This window comes from Henckelia pumila, chromosome 2 (genome assembly GCF_033568475.1).
Source record: "Henckelia pumila isolate YLH828 chromosome 2, ASM3356847v2, whole genome shotgun sequence".
Lineage (NCBI taxonomy): Eukaryota > Viridiplantae > Streptophyta > Magnoliopsida > Lamiales > Gesneriaceae > Henckelia > Henckelia pumila.
In genome coordinates, this window is record NC_133121.1 from 185,320,888 (window position 1) to 185,343,498 (window position 22,611).

Below are 22,611 nucleotides of genomic sequence, written 5' to 3' on the forward strand. Positions count from 1 at the left end.
ACCTGGACACCCCATTCGACGGGGCAGGTGTAGGTGTAGGATTGAGCACCAGGAGCTTGGAGTAGCCAGTGACGAGTGAAGACAGCATAATTAGCTGTAGGTTTTGGCCTTTAGGCTTATTTATTCGATTGGGTTGTATAATCAAATTTGTTTAACCGATTGTATTCTGCCGGTCTGCTTTTATTTAAGTCTTCCGCAGCGATTTATTTAATGCATGCTTAATTATGCTCTTAAACTCTGATTAGGTAGTGGATCCGGGTTGGGTCACTACAGTGCTCTTGGGAAATCTAAAAGAGTATCGTTTGGTCAAGGAAGTCACACAACTGAGCAACCATTGTCCTACATTCATTCAGATATATAGGGTCCTTCTCAAACAAAAACTCATGGTGAAGGCAGATACTTCATGTCTTTGATAGATGATTACTCAAGGAGAGTATGAATATTCATCTTAAAGACTAAGGATGAAGCATATGACAAGTTCAGAGAATGGCTGCTAGCAGTTGAGAACAAGAGTGATAAAAGAGTTAAACACCTGAGAACAGATAATTGGCTGGAATACTTATCATATAAGTTTGTCAAGCTATGTAAGGAGAAAGACATTACCAGACACAGAACGGTGGCAAGAACGCCACAGCAAAATGGTCTGGCAGAGAGAATGAACAGAACTCTTCTGGAAAGGGTCAGATGTATGTTAATCAATGCTTCTCTTCCTAAGTCCTTCTAGGGAGAAGCATTATCTACTGCGTGCTATTTGGTCAATAGGTGTCCATCCAGTGCGATTGGTTTCAAGACACCAATGAAGAAGTGGAGTGGAACACCTGCAGACTACTCAAACTTGAGGGTATTCAGATGTCTTGCATATGCTCATCTGAAACAGGACAAGTTGGAAGCAAGGGCAGTCAGATGTATATTCATTGGGTATCTGGATGATGTGAAGGGTTATAAAGTTTGGAACCTGGAGTTAAGAGGTCCAAAGTGCTTCAACACCAGGGATGTGAAGTTTGATGAATCCAAACTGGGATATAAAATGAATACAGATGGAAAGGACAGTCAGCTCAATGTGAATGATAAACTACCGATTGAGGTGGAGTCTTCTGTTCCAGATGAAGAGTCAGATGAGATGCAAGATGATGATATGACAGCTAGTGATCCAAAAGAGAACTTGAGTACCTATAATCTTGCAAGGCACAGAACCAGAAGGGAGATCCGAGCTCCTAAGAGGTTTGGTGAAGCTGATCTAGCTTGGTATGCACTTACAGTAGCTGAGGAGGTGGAGTATTCAGAGCCGAATACATATGATGAAGCTATGGCGAGTAAACATAAAAACAAGTGGATTTAAGCTATGAATGAAGAGATGAATTCACTCGATAAGAATCAAACCTGGACGTTAGTAGACAGATCGAAGCATCAAAAGACATTGGGATGCAAGTGGATCTATAAACAGAAGGAAGGAACTCCTGGTACAGATCAGATCAAGTATAAAGGAAGATTGGTTTCAAAGGGTTTTGTTCAAGTAAAAGGGATAGATTTTAATGAGGTCTATTCTCCAGTAGTCAAACATTGTTCCATCCGGATTATGTTAGCACTGGTGAACCAGCTCAACTTGGAGCTTGAGCTGATGGATGTGAAAACTGCGTTTCTACACGGTGACCTGGAAGAAACCATTTATATGGAACAACCAAAGGGTTTCATACATCATAAAACCCAGAACAAAGTCTTCTTATTGAGAAAATCATTGTATGAGCTGAAGCAGAGTCCGAGGCAGTGGAACAAGAGGTTTGATGAGTTCATGATTGGTATTGGTTTTGTGAGAAGCCAATATGACAGATGTGTCTATCTAAAGAAGGATGATGGGCAGGTTATCTTGTACCTACTGATTTACGTTGATGATATCTTGATCGCAAGTAAAAGTAGGACAGAGATATCATCCTTGAAACAACAGCTCAACTCAGAGTTTGAGATGAAAGATCTGGGTGAAGCGAAGAGAATTTTGGGCATGGACATAGTGAGAAACAGGAAAAGGCAGGAGATTCATCTGAGTCAGAAGAACTATTTGAAGAAGGTTATTTTGCGATATAACATGAATCAAGAAAAATCTATCTTGACCCCTCTGGGACAGCATTTGAAGCTATCTGCGAGTCAATCACCTGAAAGTAAGGAAGACAAGATGAAGATGACTGGTATTCCATATGCTAGTGGAGTGGGGAGTCTCATATATGGAATGGTGTGTAGTAGGCCTGATCTGGCATACGCAATCAGTGTTGTGTCAAGATTTATGGCTAATCCGGGTACATATCATTAGGAAGCTCTGAAGTGGATTCTCCGATATCTCATAAACACAACTGGGCTGGGGTTGAAGTTTGAAAAATAGCAAGCTGGGATTAATCCGATAGTTGGATATGTGGATTCAGATTTTGCTGGGAACTTAGACACGAGAAAGTCGTTTACTGGATATGTGTTCACTTTTTATGGCACAGCGATCACCTGGAAGTCAAATTTACAGTCAGTGGTTGCCCTTTCTACCACTGAGGCAGAATTCATAGCTGTCACCGAGGCCATAAAAGAATGATTGTGGTTAAAAGAAATGATAATGGAGTTGGGTGTAAAACAAGATCAAGTAGTAGTACACTGTGACAATCAAAGTGCAATACACTTGACGAAACACCAAGTCTATCATGAAAGATCGAAACACATAGATGTGAAGATGCATTTCGTCAGAGATGTAATTGAAAAAAGAGATGTGATCCTTGTGAATATAGCATCAGAAGAAAATCCTGCAGATGTTATGAAAAAGTCACTGCCGTATGCTAAGTTCAAGAAATGTTTGGACTTAGTTAATGCGGTGATTGAAAATTAGCCAATGCGGCTAGGATGGAGAGCAGCATTCAACCTGAAAGAATCAAGGTGGAGATTGTTGAAGTATGCTTCTATCAGATTGAATGGGAATAGAGAAGAGATCGGATAGAATAGTACAGATCAGATGAGCTCGGTGTTCAGATGAGTTCATGGTCCAGATAGAATACTGGGATCAGATCGATGTGATGGTCAGATGAGTCTTCGGATGAGTTCATGCAGATAGATTGCTCGAGTATTGTGACTTGGTTAGAAGTCAGATGGAGTTTCCGTAAAGCTGGAAGCTTGCAGGCAGATCGATGCAGATCGAAGTACAAGAGCAGATCAGACTGATGAATGAAGGCTTATCAGGTTGGACCATGTTGACTTTATAATTGCCCCGTAAGTTACTGTTGACCTAAAGCCCAAGATGAAAGTCGGTGTAATTCTCTATATAAGCAGATGGAAGATGGCCGCAACGAACATAACAGAAAATCAAATTCTTCAGAATATATTGAGAGAGAAGAAGGAGAGATTTCGGAGGAGAAAACTTGGGCGTAGATTGTGACGGGAAGATTCAAGTATCAATAGCTTGAATCGTGTCTGTATCTAGCATTAAGAGTTTTTTGGTCTATCTCTGTAATAAGCTCTGTTGATTGAGCTTGGTTTGTTTTGTTGGTGATTAATAAAGTGATTGTGTAGCTCTCCCGTGGACGAGGCAAATTCCTTGCTGAACCGCGTAAATACTTGTGTCGTTTATTTTGCTTTCGCGTGAGTTGGTGTGTGATCTGAGTTGTGTGTTCTTATCTGAGATTATTGTTCTTGTGCGTGTTGCTTGTTAACTTTCTCGGAATACCAAATTTTCGGATTGATTCCTAACATGCAGTTTCTCGGTGTTATTTTGAAAACACTACTCAAGTCAATGGTATTATTTATGTCAGGTATGCCAAAGTTGAATTGAATTGAATTGAATTATTCGGAAGGAGTTGAAACAAATTAAAGGACAACTTATGCTCTGTGGTTGGCCATATTGCTCCTTACTTCAAGTCTCTGCCGCTCGTGCACATCCTCGATTTAATCTCCGCATGAGCCAATGAGCATCTGACTCATGTGGAATGGAGTTCTCTTTGGGGTCAACCCTTTTTCTAAAAATTAAATGACAACTTTTCAAACCTAACGGACTAGTCACTCTAGTTGGGAAAGCCATTAAATGATACATATTAAAAAAATAATATATTTATTTTTTAAGTTGGAGAGGAGATTGTTACTTAAAACTATGTGTGGAACGTCTTTTGTTCATACTTAAGACCATGATGTCTGATGATTTATTTATGAGTTATTTGCACAAAACACCCTTGTGAAATATTGAAAATGCACACTTCTCCTCTGTGAAATTTTAATAGGCATCTTCAACCCCGACCTTTTAAAAAATTAGCACACTCGCCCTTTCAGATGAGTGATTGTTGCGCACGCATCCCTCATGCGATTGAGCAAATATTTTGATACTTTTTTGCACCAAATACCCTTGTGAAATATTAAAAATGCATATTTGACCCCTGTGAAAATAATTTTTAATCTATTCAACCCATAATACACAATTTTTATTAAAATCTAATTATAAAATATTTAGCAAACACTTTTATTTTTATTAATTTTCTTTTTAATTTTTAATTTATTATGATTATATATTATTTTTTAAAAAATATTATTATTTTATCTTTTTATCATTATTTTATTAAACTTTCTTCTTGTTTCCAATTTTTCAATTAAAAATGCATTCATAAACGAGATTTAAATACCTAAAAGTACCAAAATATTAAATCAAAATGATAATTTTATGCATATTACTTTTCAATTTAGGATTATAGATTTTTGAACCAAAATCTAAATTTTTTAAAATGCATTGCAGTATTTGCATTAAATAATAATACACAATATTTATTAAGATCTAATTATAAAATATTTTTCAAACATTTTTAATTTTATTTATTTTTAATTTTTAATTTAAATTTATAATTTTTAATTAATTTATTTCTAAAAAAATTATTAATTTATCTCGTTATCATTATTTTATCAAATCAATTCGTGTTTTCAACTTTTCCATTAAACATGATTCATAAATAATGATTTAAATATCTAAAATTACCAAATATTGAACCAAATGATAAGTTCATGAATGTTATTTTTTTTATTTAAAATTATATAAGCATGTTATTTTTTATTATTTATTACAAATTGTGCAATGCATATTATCAAAAAATTTAAATTCTGGTTCAATAATATATAGTCCTAAATCGAAAAAGAAATATGTTTAAACTTATCGGTTTAGTTCAATATTTTGGTACTTGAAATTATTTAAATACTTGTTTATGAATGCATGTTTAAAGAAAAAGTTGGAAACAAAAAGAAAATTTAATAAAATAATGATAATAAGATAAAATAATAATATTTTTTAGAAAATAATTATATAATCATAATAAATTTAAAATTAAAAATAAAATTAATAAAACAAAAAGTTTTTGCTAAATATTTTATAATTAGATTTTAATAAAAATTGTGTATTATGGATTGAATAGATTTAAAAAGTATTTTCATAGGGGTCAAATATGCATTTTTAATATTTCACAGGGGTATTTGGTGCAAAAAAATATCAAAATATTTGCTCAGTCGCATGAGGGACGCGTGCGCAACAATCACTCATCCGAAGGGGTGAGTGTGCTAATTTTTTAAATGGTTAGAGTTGAAGATGTCTATTAAAATTTCACAGGGAAGAAGTGTGCATTTTTTATATTGCACAGGGGTGTTTGATGCAAATAACTTATTTATTTATTGGTGGAAAGATTAATCAATATTTTTGTAGTAATTTTGTAATTTTAAATGCAATTTGTACCCTAATTTGTAAGCCTCGTTGTACCTATAACATTTTTCATTTTTGTAACTTCTTCAAAAAGGACGTTGCTTTCCTTTCTTATTTTTTTCGACCCTTAAAAATTAGGGATTTTGAAATATATAATATGATATTTCTGTTTTGAGCTTTGGATTTTATCGTTGTAAATTTGATTCATATTCTACTATTTCTTCATAGATTCCAACAAAAAAATATATATTTAATTTATAATTTCTTGTCGTTGGCGGATCACGCGTCATTCCATTTAGGTTGCAAGTTAAATCTCTATCTCTATTGTTGTTGTTGTTTTGGTTTTGATGATTGACAAATATGCAAAGTAGCTATAAATGCAAGAAAAGTCGGGGAAGTTACAATGCACTTGCGAAGGGAAGAAGCCTCTATACAACGAGAACATGACACATGTAAAGTAAGCACAAGGCTTGTAATTGACATTATATTCATGTTATCTGCATGCAGGAAATCTCACACGAGACACGTTGAATTAATTGAAACTATATCAATTAAATAAATTTATCTATTTTATCACAATATTTTTGTTTGGATTTGTATTAAACCACTAATTGTTTAAGATCACTCAAGCAAGAACGTAATCTTGAATGAAAAACGAATCAAACAAAGAACACCAAGAATTATAGTGGTTCGAATCAAAATATCATATATCCACCTTGCCGCCCAAGGCTCGATAATTATCTTGAATCGTAAAGAGTTTACAAGCTGAGCTATATCAAGAACACCATTGCTTACAATGATATCACCCTCTATATCATACATGAACAGAAACAATTAAAAGGAACACTCAATCAACTCGATCTCTATGCAGCAGGAAGAAGAACTCTCGATGATCTTGAGTTGTAGCAGCTTTAATTTTCATATAACTAATCTCTCAGGCCGAATTCAAGTAAAAAAATTCTAAATATTCGAGCTTATGAAGAGTTCGAGCTTGAATATATCTAAATTAGCCTAATTTACAACTTAAAATTCTCTTCATATTTACGCCTCAATCTAGAGATACATCATACAATGTTTTACCTGCTCTGATCTCGCATTAAATGTTTGGATAAAAATGTCACCACAATTTATTCATGGGAGAACTATATTTTTTGGTTCTATTATTATTTGAAAAATGACATTTTTAGTCTTGTAACTGCAAGTTTATATTTTTAGTCATGTATTATACAAGTTTTTTTTTTTCCCATTTTGGTCTTGTTGCAGTGAATTTTCATTTGTATTCCTAGAACTTATATATTGTTTTCATTTTTGTTCTTTTAACTTGCATGTTATTATTATGGGAAAAGTGCAAAATTGGTCCTTTATATTTGTCACTTTACGATTTTGGTCCTCTATGTTTTCATATTTCAGTTTTAGTCCTGTATGTTTCGATTTTTGGCAATTTCGGTCTTTTTATTCGAAAATGCTTATGTGGCACTGTCCACGTCAGCTCCACGTTAGCGCCACATCAGAAAAAGGACTAAAATTGCCAAAAAAATAAAGATAGCGGACTAAAACTGAAATCTGAAAATATAAAGGACTGAAATCGCAAAGTGACAAAGACAAAAAAAGCAATTTTTCCTATTATTATTATTATTTTTAATCTTCTTTAAACCGTAGTCTATCACTTGCAAGTTACACGATAGAATATTGAATATTCACTTTAACATAACAAAAAAAAAATTTACAAATTTACAAGATTAAAAATACAAATTCATCGTTGAACCAAACACGAAAAAACTTACGTTAACAAGACAAAAGAAGTAGATAATTGGTCTATCTTTAATCACTAGAAGTAGATTCGGAAACTAAACTACTTGGCGCTGATCTTGCAGGTGAGGAAAAGTAAGTATTTGGAGGAATTTGCAAGGATTCAAGATTCCCTTCCAACATTTCCAGCACTCTGCTCATTGATGGCCTGTTCTTGGGATCAGTCTGTGTGCACCACAATCCGATTGTAATCATTTTTCTCTTCAAATCTTGCCATTCGTTTTCATGCTCAACCATTTCATGATCACCATTGGTTTCAAGTTGTTTGTATAAATAATCCGGGAAGTATATTTCGCTCGAATGATCATTCTCAAACTGGGCATTAAGCTTTTGCCTCCCTCCAACTATTTCAATAACCATCATCCCATAGCTGTAGACATCTGATTTATGAGAAACTTCTCCAAAGTTCCTGCAAAATACTTCCGGGGCGATGTATCCTATTGTTCCTCTAGCCACTTGCATCGACACTATGCTTGATCTATTCGGGCATAGCTTAGCCAGTCCAAAATCTGAGATCTTTGGATTCAAGTCCTTGTCAAGAAGAATGTTATGCGGCTTTATGTCAAAGTGTAAGATTCTGGTGCTGCATCCTCGATGCAAGTATTCGAGCCCTCGAGCTATACCAACTGCTATTTCAAAGAACTTTTCCCATCCCAATCCATCGGCTGAGGAAGAACTGATATCTCTCACAAACTTGTCAAGCGAGCCGTTTGGCATGAACTCATAAACGAGGGCTCTTTTCGAACGTTCAAAGCAGAATCCAAGAAGAGCGACAATGTTTACATGAGAAGTTTTGCTGATACTCATTACTTCATTCATGAACTCATTGACGTTGTCTTTTGTTTCATCCAAGATTTTCACAGCCACCAGACGACCATCGCTTAATTTCCCCTTGTAAACACTACCATATCCTCCTTTTCCTAGCTTTTCATTGAATGAAGTGGTGATTCTCTTGAGCTCAAAGTATTTGTATCTTCTTGGTGCAAAATTTTCGTTGTTCTTTAGAAACAGTTCAATGTCCTTTTCGTTTTTCATAAAATCCTTAATGAATCGTAGTGATTCAAGCCGAGTATGCTTCATCCGGTTATACAAGATCATAGTCGTGGCTATGAAAGACACCACAATCATGCTCAGAACACCTATAACATGAAAACACGATCATATTATGTGGAACAAGTACATGCTACCCTGTTTTCCAGTTTCTAATAATTTGTTTCTTTAGTGTGATAAATTATTCAAAAGCTTGAAAGTTGGCTGTTTTTGAATTTTTATTGAAAGTCCAGTCTCTCATCCTAAGAAAATGTGCTGCAACTAGTAAATGACCGAACCGATCTACTGAAATAATTCGGGTTTTCAGGTTACTAGACTCAAGTTTTTCAAAATAAAACAGCTGAAGTTTCCAGTGGCCATAAACAGATATTGGGGTATAAGTAGCAGCATGTTTCAGTTCCCCTTACGAGTAAAAGCTTAGGAATAAGAAAACAATAATAATTTAGAATGTGAAGATCGTATTTCCAGAGATTCACCTGAGATTATTTCCACCGTCACATTGGGTGAATCTGCAGCAAAGTTAACATAGTAAAAAACTTTAGAGCATGCATTAACTGATGGAAAGAAAGAAACAGCTATTATATGGTTTCAATTTAATGTTAGATCAAGGCATGAAAAGAGCTCGAGTTCAGCTCAAGCATGAATTCTAGTACGACCCAAGCTCGAGCTTTATTCTTGAACCCTGGCTTAGGCTGCACTTTGTCCGAAAGAGCTAGTTTTTCGATCTTGGAGTCGAACTCTAGCACCTTAAAACCAAGGAATTTATGACAAAGAAACTATTGTAGTAACTTGGAATCTTCCCTGAAAAATGTTACCTTTTTTGCATTGAAAATGATTAAGATTATCAGCAAGGCACTGCCCTCCTCTGTTATGGCAAGCAAGACAATCTTCAGACACATTCCACTCCAGTTCAAATTCAGCTGTCACCATATCAAACAGTTCCCCCATATCTTGATTCGACTTGACGGGCACTTGCGTGATCGCACAACCTTGAAATTCACCACTACTGCTTGGAATCCTGTCTGAAGAGTTCGAATAGAACACCATGAACCCCCCGCAACCCGTGAAGTTCCAGTAACCTTTGAACACATCCCATGTTTTCCCGCTTGCATCGCTTTTAGCATCGCATGTGAACACGGTGATGTTGGGGAAGTACGTAAGAGAAGCCGTGGGATTAAAAGGAATAGGTAGATCACGTAGAATCAGACACGACCGCGAAATTCTCAAGTCATTTTCTAGCACAGGGTCCAGTAGTTTCAGTATATTTGCAGAGATCTTTCCCAGAATCTGATACTGTTTCCCTCCACCGGTTAGCTGGATTCTTGGATTCGCGGGTTCTGTACAATCAACCGTGAATAGCCCGCATTCGGGTTTATCGGAAGCAGCAAGTGGAAACTCCAGAGAAGTGAGATTCCCACAGGTGAAGGATTTTGGGCACTTGGAAACTGATGGCTTGATGAATAAAAGAAAGAAAACTACTAAAGAAATAGTAGCAGTCATCGCCTATAAACTTTGTAACATACCAAATAATTGAGAAATAATAAAAATTGTAGTTTGTTGGTTGTGTTTTTGTGTGTATCAATGCTATACTTCTAATGGAGTCGTGTATAATTTCCAGAAAGTGCTGCGTGAAAGAACACAAGTCAATGATATCATCTGCACCATGCCAAAACTGACTTGACTTTTCGGTTTTATCAACAATGGAAAAGTATAAACAAAGATGTTCATATCAGTGGGAATAAAAATAATTTATTGAAATAGATCCAAAATTTAAATTATTATATACTTAGTGCATTCATATATGTAAACTTTTTTTTTTTTTTTTTCCTTTGAAATAAACACGAAAATTATATTAATCCAAGTCAGGGAGGATTACATCATAAGTTAAAGAAAACAAAGGAATAACCCAGCCGTCTAGACCAGACATAGAAACGGCTTTCTTAGCTAATGCGTGAGCAACTTGATTCGGTGATATCCCAGCAAAAACAAATTTACAATTATGTAAATCCAAAGCAAGAAATCGAATTCTGGAGAATTTAGAGCATCAATCACCAAAAGAGCGTCAGAATCGACAATGATATTCGGGAACTGCGAGTTTTTAAGCCAACTAAGAGACTACCGTTTCCCCAATGCTTCAGCAACTGTTGGTTCATAGAATCCCGGTAAGTTGCCATGCACTGCTGTTAAAATTGAACCTTGAGAGTCGCGAAGAAGACACCCAAAACCAATACGACAATGGTTGAGGGACACTGCTGTGTCAACATTGCATTTGATCCAACGTGAAAATTCATGCTGCCCAACCTAAGTTGTTGTATGAGTCCACTGTAATCCCTAGTAAACCATTTATGCTCTAATTTGGTAGGATATTCGAAAATGTCGGATCAAGCGAGGTAAAGTTGGCGCTGATCTTGGAGGCGAGGACAAAAATAAAAAAGCTGCAGATAACAAGACAAAAGAAGTAGATAATTGGTCTGTCTTTAATAACTAGAAGTAGATTCGGAAACTAAACTATTTGGCGCTGATCTTGAAGGTGAGGAAAAGTAAGGATTAGGAGGAATTTGCAAGGATTCAAGATTCCCTTCCAACATTTCCAGCACTCTGCTCATTGATGGCCTGTTCTTCGGACCAGTCTGCGTGCACCACAATCCGATTGTGATCATCTTTCTCTTCAAATCTTGCAATTCGTTTTCATTCGCAACCACTTCATGATCACCATTTCCAGCATTGGTTTCAAGCTGTTTGTATAAATAATCCGGGAAGTATATTTCGCTCGAGACGACCATCGCTTGATTTCCCCTTATAAACACTACCATATCCTCCTTTTCCTAGCTTTTCATTGAATGAATTGGTGATTCTCTTGAGTTCAAAGTATTTGTATCTTCTTGGTGCAAAATTTTCGTTGTTCTTTAAAAACAGTTCAATGTCCTTTTCGTTTTTCATAAAATCCTTAATGAATCGTAGTGATTCAAGCCGAGTATGCTTCATCCGGTTATACAAGATCATAGTCGTGGCTATGAAAGACACCACAATCATGCTCAGAACACCTATAACAAGAAAACACAATCATATTCTGGGGAACAAGTAAATGCTACCCTGTTTTCCAGTTTCTGATATAGCATGAGTTGAGCCTGATTATGAGATGCTAAATTAGGCCTCAATTTTTTTTTCCTTTCGTGCAATATATTATTACTATTCAAAATCTAGCAAGTTGGCTATTTTTGAAATTTTTATTGAAATTCTGGTCTCTTTTCCCAGGAAAATGTGCTGCTGCCAGTAATGACGGTAACGATTTACTTAACTAATTCGGGTTTTTCGGTTATTAAAACTAGCACATGTTTCAGTTTCCTCTTTAGACTATAAGTTTAGGAATAAGGAAACAATTATAATTTAGAATGTGATATGAAGAATGTGAAGATCCTATTTCCAGAAATTTACCTGAGATTATTTCCACCGTCACCTTGGGTGAATCTGCAGCAAATTTAACATAGTAAAAAACTTTAGAGAATGCATTAACTTATGGAAAGAAAGAAACAACTATTATATGGGTTCCAAACATCATATTCGAGGTGGATGCACAGCAAGTCTATCATGTCGTGAAGGCAAAACATACTGATCTTACCGAGTTTGGAGGCATCATTGGTCAGTGTAGAGATATTTTAGCATTAAAATCAAGCCTCTCGGTTCACTTTGTCCGTAGACAAGCAAATGAGATTGCCCATGTGTTAGCTAGGCACTTTCGTTTTTATGCTAGTCCTTTTGTTTGGTTGGAGACACCAACGTGTATTGGTGATCTCATGAGTTTGTACTCTACTACCTCTAATTCTGAATTTATACATTTTGCGTTTCAAAAAAAAAAATGGTTTCAATTTAATGTGAAATCAGACAATGAACTCGAGACAAGACATGAAATTAGAGCTCGAGTTCAGCTCAAGCATGAATCCTGGCACGATCCAAACTCGAGCTTGAACCCTGGCTTAGGCTGCACTAGGCCCCAAAGAACTAGTTTTCAATCTTGGAGTCGAACTCTAGCATCTTAAAACCAAGGAATTTATGCCAAAGAAACTATAGTAACTTGGAATCTTCCCTGAAAAATGCTACCTTTTATACACTGAAAATTATTCAGAATATCAGCAAGGCACTGCCCTCCTTTGTTATGGCAAGCAAGACAATCTTCAGACACATTCCACTCCAGTTCAAATTCAGCTGTCACCATATCAAACAGTTCCCCCATATCTTGATTCGACTTGACGGGCACTTGCGTGATCGCACAACCTTGAAATTCACCACAACTGATAGGAATCCTGTCTGAAGAGTTCGAATACAACACCGTGAACCCCCACCCCCCCCCCCCCCCCCCACCCGCAACCTGTGAAGTTCCTGTAACCTTTGAACAAATCCCATGTTTTCCCGCTTGCATCGCTTTTAGCATCGCATGTGAACAAGGTGATGTTGGGGAAGTACGTAAGAGAAGCCATGGGATTAAAAGGAATAGGTAGATCACGTAGAATCAGACACGACCGAGAAATTCTCAAGTCATTTTCGAGCACAGGGTCCAGTAGTTTCAGTATAGTTGCAGAGATCTTTCCCAGAATTTGATACTGTTTCCCTCCACCGGTTAGCTGGATTCTAGGATTCACGGGTTCTGTACAATCAACCGTGAATAACCCGCATTCGGGTTTATTGGAAGCAGCAAGTGGAAACTCCAGAGAAGTAAGATTCCCACAGGTGAAGGTTTTTGGGCACTTGGAAACTAATGGCTTGATGAATAATAAAACAAAGAAAACTACTAAAGAAATAGTGGCAGCCATCACCTAAAAACCTTTCACATACCAAATAACATATAGAGAAACAATAAAACTTGTAGTTTGTTGGTGTGTGTTTTTGTGTGTATCAATGATGTATTACTGATGGAGTCAAGTATAATTTGCAGAAAGTGCTGCGTGAAAGAACATTTTATGCCCTAATTTGGTAGGATATTCGAAACATGTCGGATCAAGCGATGTAAAGTTCAGTACTACACTATCACAGTGGGAATACTGCTGCTTGCAGCCTTGCTTGATTTTATGCATACTACCTTGGGTGTTGATATGGCTACTTTTATCGAGTTTTTAGATACCCTTTGCTCTCCCAAGTACTTTGAAAATATGATGAAGGTTAGTTGCAAAGCTTTTACGCCAAAGAAAGCTATGAATTTATAACAGTGTCACAGTTACTTGAATCTCGCATCATATGTTTGTATAAAAATATCTCAACAATTTGTTCATTGATAAGCTAAACAATAACTATTATTGTCTCTTAATAAGTTGAAGTAGATTCAGAAATTAAAATACTTGGTGATTCTCTTTGAGGTGAAGAGAAATGAGGTTTAGGAGGAATTTGCAGGGATTCGAGATTCCCTTCCAACATTTCCAGCACTCTATTCATCGATGGTCGGTTCTTTGGATCAGTCTGTATGCACCACAATCCAACTATTATCAGTTTTCTCTTCGAAACTTTCCATCCATTCTCGTGTGTAATCTCTTTAAGATTATAGCTGTTTCCAGAATTGATTTCAAGTAACTTGTATACATAATCCGGAAAGTACATTTCAGTGGAAGGATCCACCCCGATTTGAGTATCAGGATCATGCTTACCTGCAACTATTTCAATAACCATCATCCCATAGCTGTAGACATCTGATTTATGAGAAACTTCTCCAAAGTTCCTGCAAAATACTTCTGGGGCAATGTATCCTATTGTTCCTCTAGCCACTAGCATCGACACTATGCTTGATCTATTCGGGCATAGCTTAGCCAGTCCAAAATCTGAGATCTTGGGATTCAAGTCCTTGTCAAGAAGAATGTTATGCGGCTTTATGTCAAAATGTAAGATTCTCGTGCTGCATCCTCGATGCAAGTATTCGAGCCCTCGAGCTATACCAACTGCTATTTCAAAAAACTTTTCCCATCCCAATCGGTCAGCTGAGGAAGAATTGATATCACTTACAAACTTGTCAAGGGAGCCATTTGGCATGAACTCATAAACGAGGGCTCTTTTCGAACGTTCAAAGCAGAATCCAAGAAGAGCGACAATGTTTACATGAGAAGTTTTGCTGATACTCATTACTTCATTCATGAACTCATTGACGTTGTCTTTGGTTTCGTCCAAGATTTTCACAGCCACAAGACGACCATCGCTTGATTTCCCCTTATAAACACTACCATATCCTCCTTTTCCTAGCTTTTCATTGAATGAATTGGTGATTCTCTTGAGCTCAAAGTATTTGTATCTTCTTGGTGCAAAATTTTCGTTGTTCTTTAAAAACAGTTCAATGTCCTTTTCGTTTTTCATAAAATCCTTAATGAATCGTAGTGATTCAAGCCGAGTATGCTTCATCCGGTTATACAATATCATAGTCGTGGCTATGAAAGACACCACAATCATGCTCAGAACACCTATAACATGAAAACATAATCATATTCTGGGGAACAAGTAAATGCGACCCTGTTTTCCAGTTTCTGAAATAGCATGAGTTGAGCCTGATTATGAGATGCTAAATTAGGCCTCATTTTTTTTTTCTTTTCGTGCAACATATTACTATTCAAAATCTAGCAAGTTGGCTGTTTTTGAATTTTTATTGAAATTCTAGTCTCTTTTCCCAGTAAAATGTGCCACTGCTAGTAATGACGGTAACAATTTACTGAACTAATTCGGGTTTTTCGGTTATTAAAACTAGCAACATGTTTCAGTTTCCTCTTTGGAGTATAAGTTCAGGAATAAGAAAACATTTATAATTTAGAATGTGATACGAAGAAATGTGAAGATCCTATTTCCAGAAATTTACCTGAGATTATTTGCACCGTCACATTGGGTGAATCTGCAGCAAAGTTAACATAGTAAAAACCTTTAGAGCATGCATTTACTTATGGAAAGAAAGAAACAGCTATTATATGGGTTCCAAACATCATATTTGAGGTGATGCACAGCAAGTCTATCATGCTGTGAAGGCAAAACATACTGATCTTACTGAGTTTGGAGGCATCATTGGTCAGTGTAGAGATATTTTAGCATTAAATTCAAGACTCTCGGTTCACTTCGTCCGTAGACAAGCAAATGAGATTGTCCATGTGTTAGCTAGACATTCTCGTTTTTATGTTAGTCCTTTTGTTTGGTTGGAGACACCGTGTATTGGTGATCTCATGATTTTGTACTCTACTGCCTCAAATTCTAAATTTATACATTTTGCGTTTAAAAAAAAAAACGGGGTGGTAGGGGTGAAATCAGACAATGAACTCGAGGCAAGACATGAAATTAGAGCTCGAGTTCAGCTCAAGCATGAATCCTGGCACGATCCAAACTCGAGCTTGAACCCTGGCTTAGGCTAGGCTGCACTTGGCCCCAAAGACCTAGTTTTTCGATCTTGGAGTCGAACTCTAGCATCTTCAAACCAAGGAATTTATGCCAAAGAAACTATAGTAATTTGGAATCTTCCCTGAAAAATGCTACCTTTTATGCATTGGAAATGATTCAGATTATCAGCAAGGCATTGCCCTCCTCTGTTATGGCAAGCAAGACAATCTTCAGAGACATTCCACTCCAGTTCAAATTCACCTGTCACCATATCAAACAGTTCCTCGGAATCTTGATTCGACTTGACCGGCACTTGTACGATGGCACAACCTTGAAATTCACCACTACTGCTAGGAATCCTGTCTGAAGAGTTCGAATAGAACACTGTGAACCCCCCGCAACCCGTGAAGTTCCTGTAACCTTTGAACAAATCCCATGCTTTCCCGCTTGCATCGCTTTTAGCATCGCATGTGAACACGGTGATGTTGGGGGAGTACGTAAGAGAAGCCATGGGATTAAAAGGAATTTGTAGATCACGTAGAATCAGACACGACCGCGAAATATTCAAGTCATTTTCGAGCACAGGGTCCAGTAGTTTCAGTTTATTTGCAGAGATCTTTTCCAGAATCTGATACTGTTTCCCTCCACCAGTTAGCTGGATTCTAGGATTCACGGGTTCTGTACAATCAACCGTGAATAACCCGCATTCGGGTTTATCGGAAGCAGCAAGTGGAAACTCCAGAGAAGTAAGATTCCCACAGGTGAAGGTTTTTGGGCACTTGGAAACTGATGGCTTGATGAATAATAAAACAAAGAAAACTACTAAAGAAATAGTGGCAGCCATCGCCTAAAAACCTTTCACATACCAAATAACATATAGAGAAACAATAAAACTTGTAGTTTGTTGGTGTGTGTTTTTGTGTGTATCAATGATGTATTTCTGATGGAGTCAAGTATAATTTGCAAAAAGTGCTGCGTAAAAGAACACAAGTCAATAATATCATGGTGCACCATGCCAAACTTGACTTGACTTTTCGGTTTCATCAACAATGGAAAAGTATAAACAAAGATGTTTATATCAATGGGAGTAAAAACAATCCATTGAAATAGATCCAAAATTTAAATTATTAAATAGTATAAGTACATTCATATAAATAATCTTAAAACTATGGGAAAAAAGAGGTGCATTCATATGGAAAAGTATAAACAAACGCGTGTGTGTGTGTGTTTTTTTAATGAAAATTAGAAGAGGATATTATATTACGATCATCTTTTATATATTAAAAAAGATCAAATGTGCTAAAGGCTTTGTTGCGCCTGCTCGACTGTATAATGGTCTCTTACAGTAATTACTTCATATCCGTCTTTATTTTACAAAATTGGTTAACCTAAGTTGTTGTATGAGTCCACTGTAATCCCTTGCAAACCATTTTATGCCCTAATTTGGTAGGATATTCGAAACATTTCGGATCAAGCGATGTAAAGTTCAGTACTACACTATCACAGTGGGAATACTGCTGCTTGCAGCCTTGCTTGATTTTATGCATACTACCTTGGGTGTTGATATGGCTACTTTTATCGAGTTCCTTTGCTCTCCCATGTACTTTGAAAATATGATGAAGGTTAGTTGCAAAGCTTTTACACCAAAGAAAGCTATGAATTTATAACAGTGTCACAGTTACTTGAATCTCTCGCATCATATGTTTGTATAAAAATATCTCAACAATTTGTTCATTGATAAGCTAAACAATAACTATTATTGTCTCTTAATAAGTTGAAGTAGATTCAGAAATTAAAATACTTGGTGATTCTCTTTGAGGTGAAGAGAAATGAGGTTTAGGAGGAATTTGCAGGGATTCGGGATTCCCTTCCAACATTTCCAGCACTCTATTCATCGATGGCCGGTTCTTTGGATCAGTCTGTATGCACCACAATCCAACTATTATCAGTTTTCTCTTCGAAACTTTCCATCCATTCTCGTGTGTAATCTCTTTAAGATTATAGCTGTTTCCAGAATTGATTTCAAGTAACTTGTATACATAATCCGGAAAGTACATTTCAGTGGAAGGATCCACCCCGATTTGAGTATCAGGATCATGCTTACCTGCAACTATTTCAATAACCATCATCCCATAGCTGTAGACATCTGATTTATGAGAAACTTCTCCAAAGTTCCTGCAAAATACTTCTGGGGCAATGTATCCTATTGTTCCTCTAGCCACTAACATTGACACTATGCTTGATCTATTCGGGCATAGCTTAGCGAGTCCAAAATCTGAGATCTTGGGATTTAAGTCCTTATCAAGAAGAATGTTATGTGGCTTTATATCAAAGTGTAAGATTCTCATGTTGCATCCTCGATGCAAGTATTCAAGCCCTCGAGCTATACCGACTGCTATTTCAAAGAATTTTTCCCATCCCAACCAGTCTTCTGACAAAGAAACGGAATCAGTTATGAACTTGTCAAGGGAGCCATTTGGCATGAACTCATAAACCAGAGCTCTTTTCGAACGTTCAAAGCAAAATCCAAGAAGTGTGACAATGTTGACATGAGATGTTCTGCTGATACTCATGACTTCATTCATGAACTCATTGACGTTTTCTTTTGTTTCGTCCAATATTTTCACAGCCACGAGACGACCATCGTGTAATTTCCCCTTGTAAACACTGCCATATCCTCCTTTCCCTAACTTCTCGTTGAATGAATTGGTGATTCTCTTGAGCTCAAAGTATTTGTACCTTTTCGGTGCAAAATTTTCATGGTTCTTTAGGAAGAGTTCAATGTCTTTTTCGTTTTTCATATAATCCTTGTGGAACCAAAGAGATTCAAGCTGCACATGCTTCATCCTGTAGTAAAAGATCATAACCAAGGCTATGAAAGATACTGTGATCATGCTCAGAACACCTATAACAACGAAACACAATCATATTCAGGGAAACAAGCCAATGCTACCTGTTTTTCAGTTTCTGGAAAACACAATTGGATTTCATTTCAAATTCCAGTCTCTCTTCTTAATAAAATATGTATTAGCACTATTCGGTCTTATGTGTGAAACCATGTGTGTTTCTAATCATTTAAACAGTGTAGTGGCATAAGCATCAAGGTTTCGATCGATCTCTCTCGGGGCCATGGATTGCACCCCAAGAAAGTTAACACTATAATGAGAATCAGATCCTACTGAAACACTGTAATGAGAAAAGGATTTAAACATCTGATTTCCAGAAATTTACCTGCTATTATTTGCACCGTCACATTAGGTTTCTCTGCAAGTAAATAAACATAGCATAAAAACTTTAGTAAGGCTTGCATACATGATGAAGAAAAAGGAAACTTTTCTCAAAATTTTTCTGGGAAAATTTAATTTGAGATATATATAAGTATGCATGAAAGAGTTCGAGTTCAAGCTCAAGCATGAATCTAGCATTTTCCACTCTAAAAATTTTACCTTCTCTGCACTGGAATTGATTAAGATGATCGGTGACACACTCCCCTCCCCGACCGTGGCAAGCACTACAATCCTCAGAAACATTCCACTCCAATACAAATTCAGCTGTCAACATATCAAACAGATGGCCAGAATCTTGATTGGACTTAACAGGCATTTGTACAGTAGTACAACCCGGAATAAAATCACTACCCCCCGAGGGAAACTGGTTTGTAGAGTTGGAATAAAACACCGTAAAACCCCCACAACCCGTGTAGTTCCTGTAGTCTTTGAACCCATCCCATTTCGTCCCGTTTTCGTTGATTCTATTGTCGCATGTGAAGAAGGTGAGATTGGGGGAGAATGTAAAAGAGGTCGAAGGACTAAAAGGCAGAGACAGATTCCTCAGGATAAGACAAGATTGTGAGACATTCAAGCCTTGTTGAATCACAGGGTCCAAGAGTTTGAATGTATTTACAGAAATCTTCTCCAAAATCTGATACTGTCTCCCATCACCGGCAAGCTGGATTCTTGGATTCGCGGGCTCTGTACAATCAACCCCGAATAACCCGCATTCGGCTTTGTTCGCCTGAGCCAGCGGAAACTCCAGGGAAGTAAGATTCCCGCATGAGAAGGACTTGGGGCAATTGGAAGCACATGAATGGATGAATAAAAGAAAGAAAACTAGTAAAGGAATACAAGCAGCCATCACTTATTCTATCGCCTTAAAAAATTTCTCACGCACAAAACACAAAACAATGCATAAATGGATTTTCTTTCTGCTATTGTGAACTATGAACTATGCCAAATTGATCACTTTTTTTATTTTTTTTATTTTTTTTGAGGAAACAAATTGATCACTTGACTTGACTTGATTTGTCGACTTTGTAAACAAATGGAAAAGAATATAAAGAGATGTTTATATTTGTGGGAGTATAAAACTAATATGCGAAAAAAAATTCACTTTATTAAGTTTTAAAATTTGGTTTTTAGTCTAATAATTATTTAATTTTTGACTATTTTGGTTGAGTTGCTGACGTGAACTAGAAAATACTAACTTGTCAATTGTCATTTATCACGTCAGCAATTGAATTAACACAGCTTAAAAAAAAAGTCAGCAAAGCAAAAACAAACTTTCATACTCCTTTTTTTTTTTTTTTACTTTTTTAGCTATTTTGTCTATTTTTAGCTATTTTGTCTAATTAATGATGTGGCATCGGAAAATGCTGACTTGTCATATATCACGTCAATAATCACGTCAATAATTGTATCAAAATAATCGAAATGAAAGGGCTAATGTACCAAAACCAAACTTAAAAAACTTAATAAATAAAAGGGAAAATTGCTTTTTTGGTCCTGTATGTTTGTCACTTTGCGATTTTGGTCCTTTATATTTACAGATTGCAGTTTTAGTCCGCTATCTTTATTTTTTTGGCAATTTTAGTCCTTTTTCCGATGTGGCGCTGACGTGGCACCAATTCAATGCTGATGTGGAGCTGACGTGTACAGTGCCACGTCAGCATTTTCGAAGAAAAAGGACCGAAATTGCCAAAAATCGAAACATACAGGACTAAAACTGAAATGTGAAAACATAAAGGACCAAAATCGCAAAGTGACAAACATACAGGACTAAATTTGCAATTTTCCCTAAATAAAAATTTAAAATCGAACAAGTTAATTAATAAAAAAAATCATTTCGTCCATATTATCATCATAGTCAAGATATTTCGGCCATTAATACATATTTTAATATTTCATCATACATATGTTATGTATTCTGTATTCTGAGTAGATAGTAATAATAATCCAGCAAAAGTGTCAATAAAATTCAATGTAGATTATTCCCTTCAATATGTTTGAAGATAATACCCGGCCCATTTAACTTTCCATCCTCTTGTTTGTTGTTTTTCCTATTTTCTTTCATCTTCACTTTTGGGATGAATGCTCAAAATTAAAAACATGGGAGCATGTGCTCAAGATTTAAAAACACAATAAATTAATAAATTATTCTTTTTTATATAAAGTTTTTAACAATCTCAAGAGTTCACAAATGTGATATACGCAATTAACCCAAATTATAAATATGGTGCAAAAATTTACACGTCAATTGTGCTATACAAGCAACCACTTTTTTCCTGGCATTCAACTAAATAATATATATATAAAATTTCAAGAAGTGCTCCAAAGTCCAAACTCGTCGGGCATTGGACATCTTCTGGAAATTTCAAGGTGAGTTTTTGAGCAATTTAATTTTAATGATGCTCTGAGGTTCAGTGGCGGCTCCACTAAGGGATTGTCAAGGGGGGTAATTGCCCCCCCTTAATTTTTTATTTTTTTTTTATAAAATTACTAATATACTCTATATTTAAAAATAATAATTTATGAACATAAATTAAGAACCAAACACCAAAATACAAGAGAAAATCCAAAAAATTTAAGTTAATCTTTATTTTTTAATATGTACAAATGACTTAAAAATTTGTGGGCATGGTCTTAAAAAAATTGAAGCCCAAACACTAAGTTTTTAACCTAAACACAAATGAATTTTAAGTATTTTAAACCTAAAAACAAATTATTGAAGAAAGAAAAGATGTGGCATACTCATTTTCTTACAAGTTTGTGACTTTAGAAAATTTTTGCTTTGAAAATCGAATATTAATTATTTATACTGAAAAATATTGTAGTTTGTCGAATGAAGTTATTCTTAATTATTTTCAGAAATAGAAAATGTCAAATTATATATATATATATATATATATATATATATATATATATTGTGATTTTTGTTTCTGTTCGGTTGCTCTCCCTCAATAAAATTCTTGGATCCGCCTCTTCTCTGGTTAGAAGTGAATTCTCTCTCATTTATTTTTGCCTATGTGAAAATTTTGTATACATAGGAGTGTGAGGTTGATTGCATGATATAATTTATTTTGTTGTTTTTGAAATTGATATTTATCTGTCAATATTGTGAAATAACAATTTTGCCAACTAATTAAAATGCATCTCGCATCATTCAAGGGCAGTCTCGGAAAATGAAGTCAAAAAAAGAAGGCTAAAACAGGTAGAAAAATATGTTATATGGGGTTGGATAAATTTTCTATTTCTTTTTGGAAAGAATCGGGTGGTTCCTTGAATTAGTGGATGAATGAATTTAATGGTGAATTGAGTTGTGCTATTAACAACTACTAATTAACCTGAGTTGTGCTAAAATTTTTAAGAAACTCAAAGGTCACATTAAATTTAAGGAATTGAATTTGGTTTAGTGGGTAGTAAATTGAGAGGAGAAACCCATGAATTGAATTTGGTTTA

The 22,611-nt window shown here is 35.8% G+C and overlaps 2 protein-coding genes across 4 annotated transcripts; both read right to left on the reverse strand.

Annotated features, from left to right (window-relative positions):
- Nucleotides 1-7,364: 7,364 nt before the first annotated feature.
- Nucleotides 7,365-16,884, reverse strand: LOC140878549 (LEAF RUST 10 DISEASE-RESISTANCE LOCUS RECEPTOR-LIKE PROTEIN KINASE-like 2.4). 3 transcript variants are annotated; one of them, XM_073282152.1, is made up of 5 exons: nt 16,034-16,876; nt 15,372-15,404; nt 11,984-12,016; nt 9,025-9,057; nt 7,365-8,637 (listed from the first exon to the last, which is right to left on the reverse strand). In XM_073282152.1, exons 1-5 carry the CDS (start codon nt 16,719-16,721, stop codon nt 7,511-7,513), a joined length of 1,914 nt encoding a protein of 637 aa, XP_073138253.1. In that variant the 5' UTR covers nt 16,722-16,876; the 3' UTR covers nt 7,365-7,510. The 3 variants fall into 3 exon arrangements, with proteins under 3 accessions (XP_073138253.1, XP_073138255.1, XP_073138254.1); XM_073282154.1 differs by lacking the exons at nt 11,984-12,016; nt 15,372-15,404; nt 16,034-16,876 and adding an exon at nt 9,364-11,280 and having other exon boundaries at nt 7,366-8,637; XM_073282153.1 differs by lacking the exons at nt 7,365-8,637; nt 9,025-9,057; nt 11,984-12,016 and adding an exon at nt 12,914-14,982 and having other exon boundaries at nt 16,034-16,884.
- Nucleotides 16,885-17,564: 680 nt separating this feature from the next.
- LOC140883414 (LEAF RUST 10 DISEASE-RESISTANCE LOCUS RECEPTOR-LIKE PROTEIN KINASE-like 2.5) lies at nt 17,565-20,032 on the reverse strand. Its single transcript, XM_073289859.1, has 3 exons — nt 19,324-20,032; nt 19,109-19,141; nt 17,565-18,782 (listed from the first exon to the last, which is right to left on the reverse strand). The coding sequence occupies exons 1-3, from the start codon at nt 20,009-20,011 to the stop codon at nt 17,644-17,646; spliced, it is 1,860 nt and encodes a 619-aa protein (XP_073145960.1). The 5' UTR covers nt 20,012-20,032; the 3' UTR covers nt 17,565-17,643.
- Nucleotides 20,033-22,611: the final 2,579 nt, after the last annotated feature.

Bases quoted from the DNA above. Each gene is read 5' to 3' on its own strand.
- LOC140878549 (XM_073282152.1), bottom strand. From the start codon at position 16,721: ATGGCTGCCACTATTTCTTTAGTAGTTTTCTTTGTTTTATTATTCATC. The intron at 12,017-15,371 runs GTAAATTTCTGG...AATTTGCTGCAG, and splicing joins GACGGTGCAAATAATCTCAG to ATTCACCCAAGGTGACGGTG. The intron at 9,058-11,983 runs GTAAATTTCTGG...ACTTTGCTGCAG, and splicing joins GACGGTGGAAATAATCTCAG to ATTCACCCAATGTGACGGTG.
- LOC140883414 (XM_073289859.1), bottom strand. From the start codon at position 20,011: ATGGCTGCTTGTATTCCTTTACTAGTTTTCTTTCTTTTATTCATCCAT. The intron at 19,142-19,323 runs GTAAAATTTTTA...ATTTACTTGCAG, and splicing joins TCAATTCCAGTGCAGAGAAG to AGAAACCTAATGTGACGGTG. The intron at 18,783-19,108 runs GTAAATTTCTGG...TCGTTGTTATAG, and splicing joins GACGGTGCAAATAATAGCAG to GTGTTCTGAGCATGATCACA.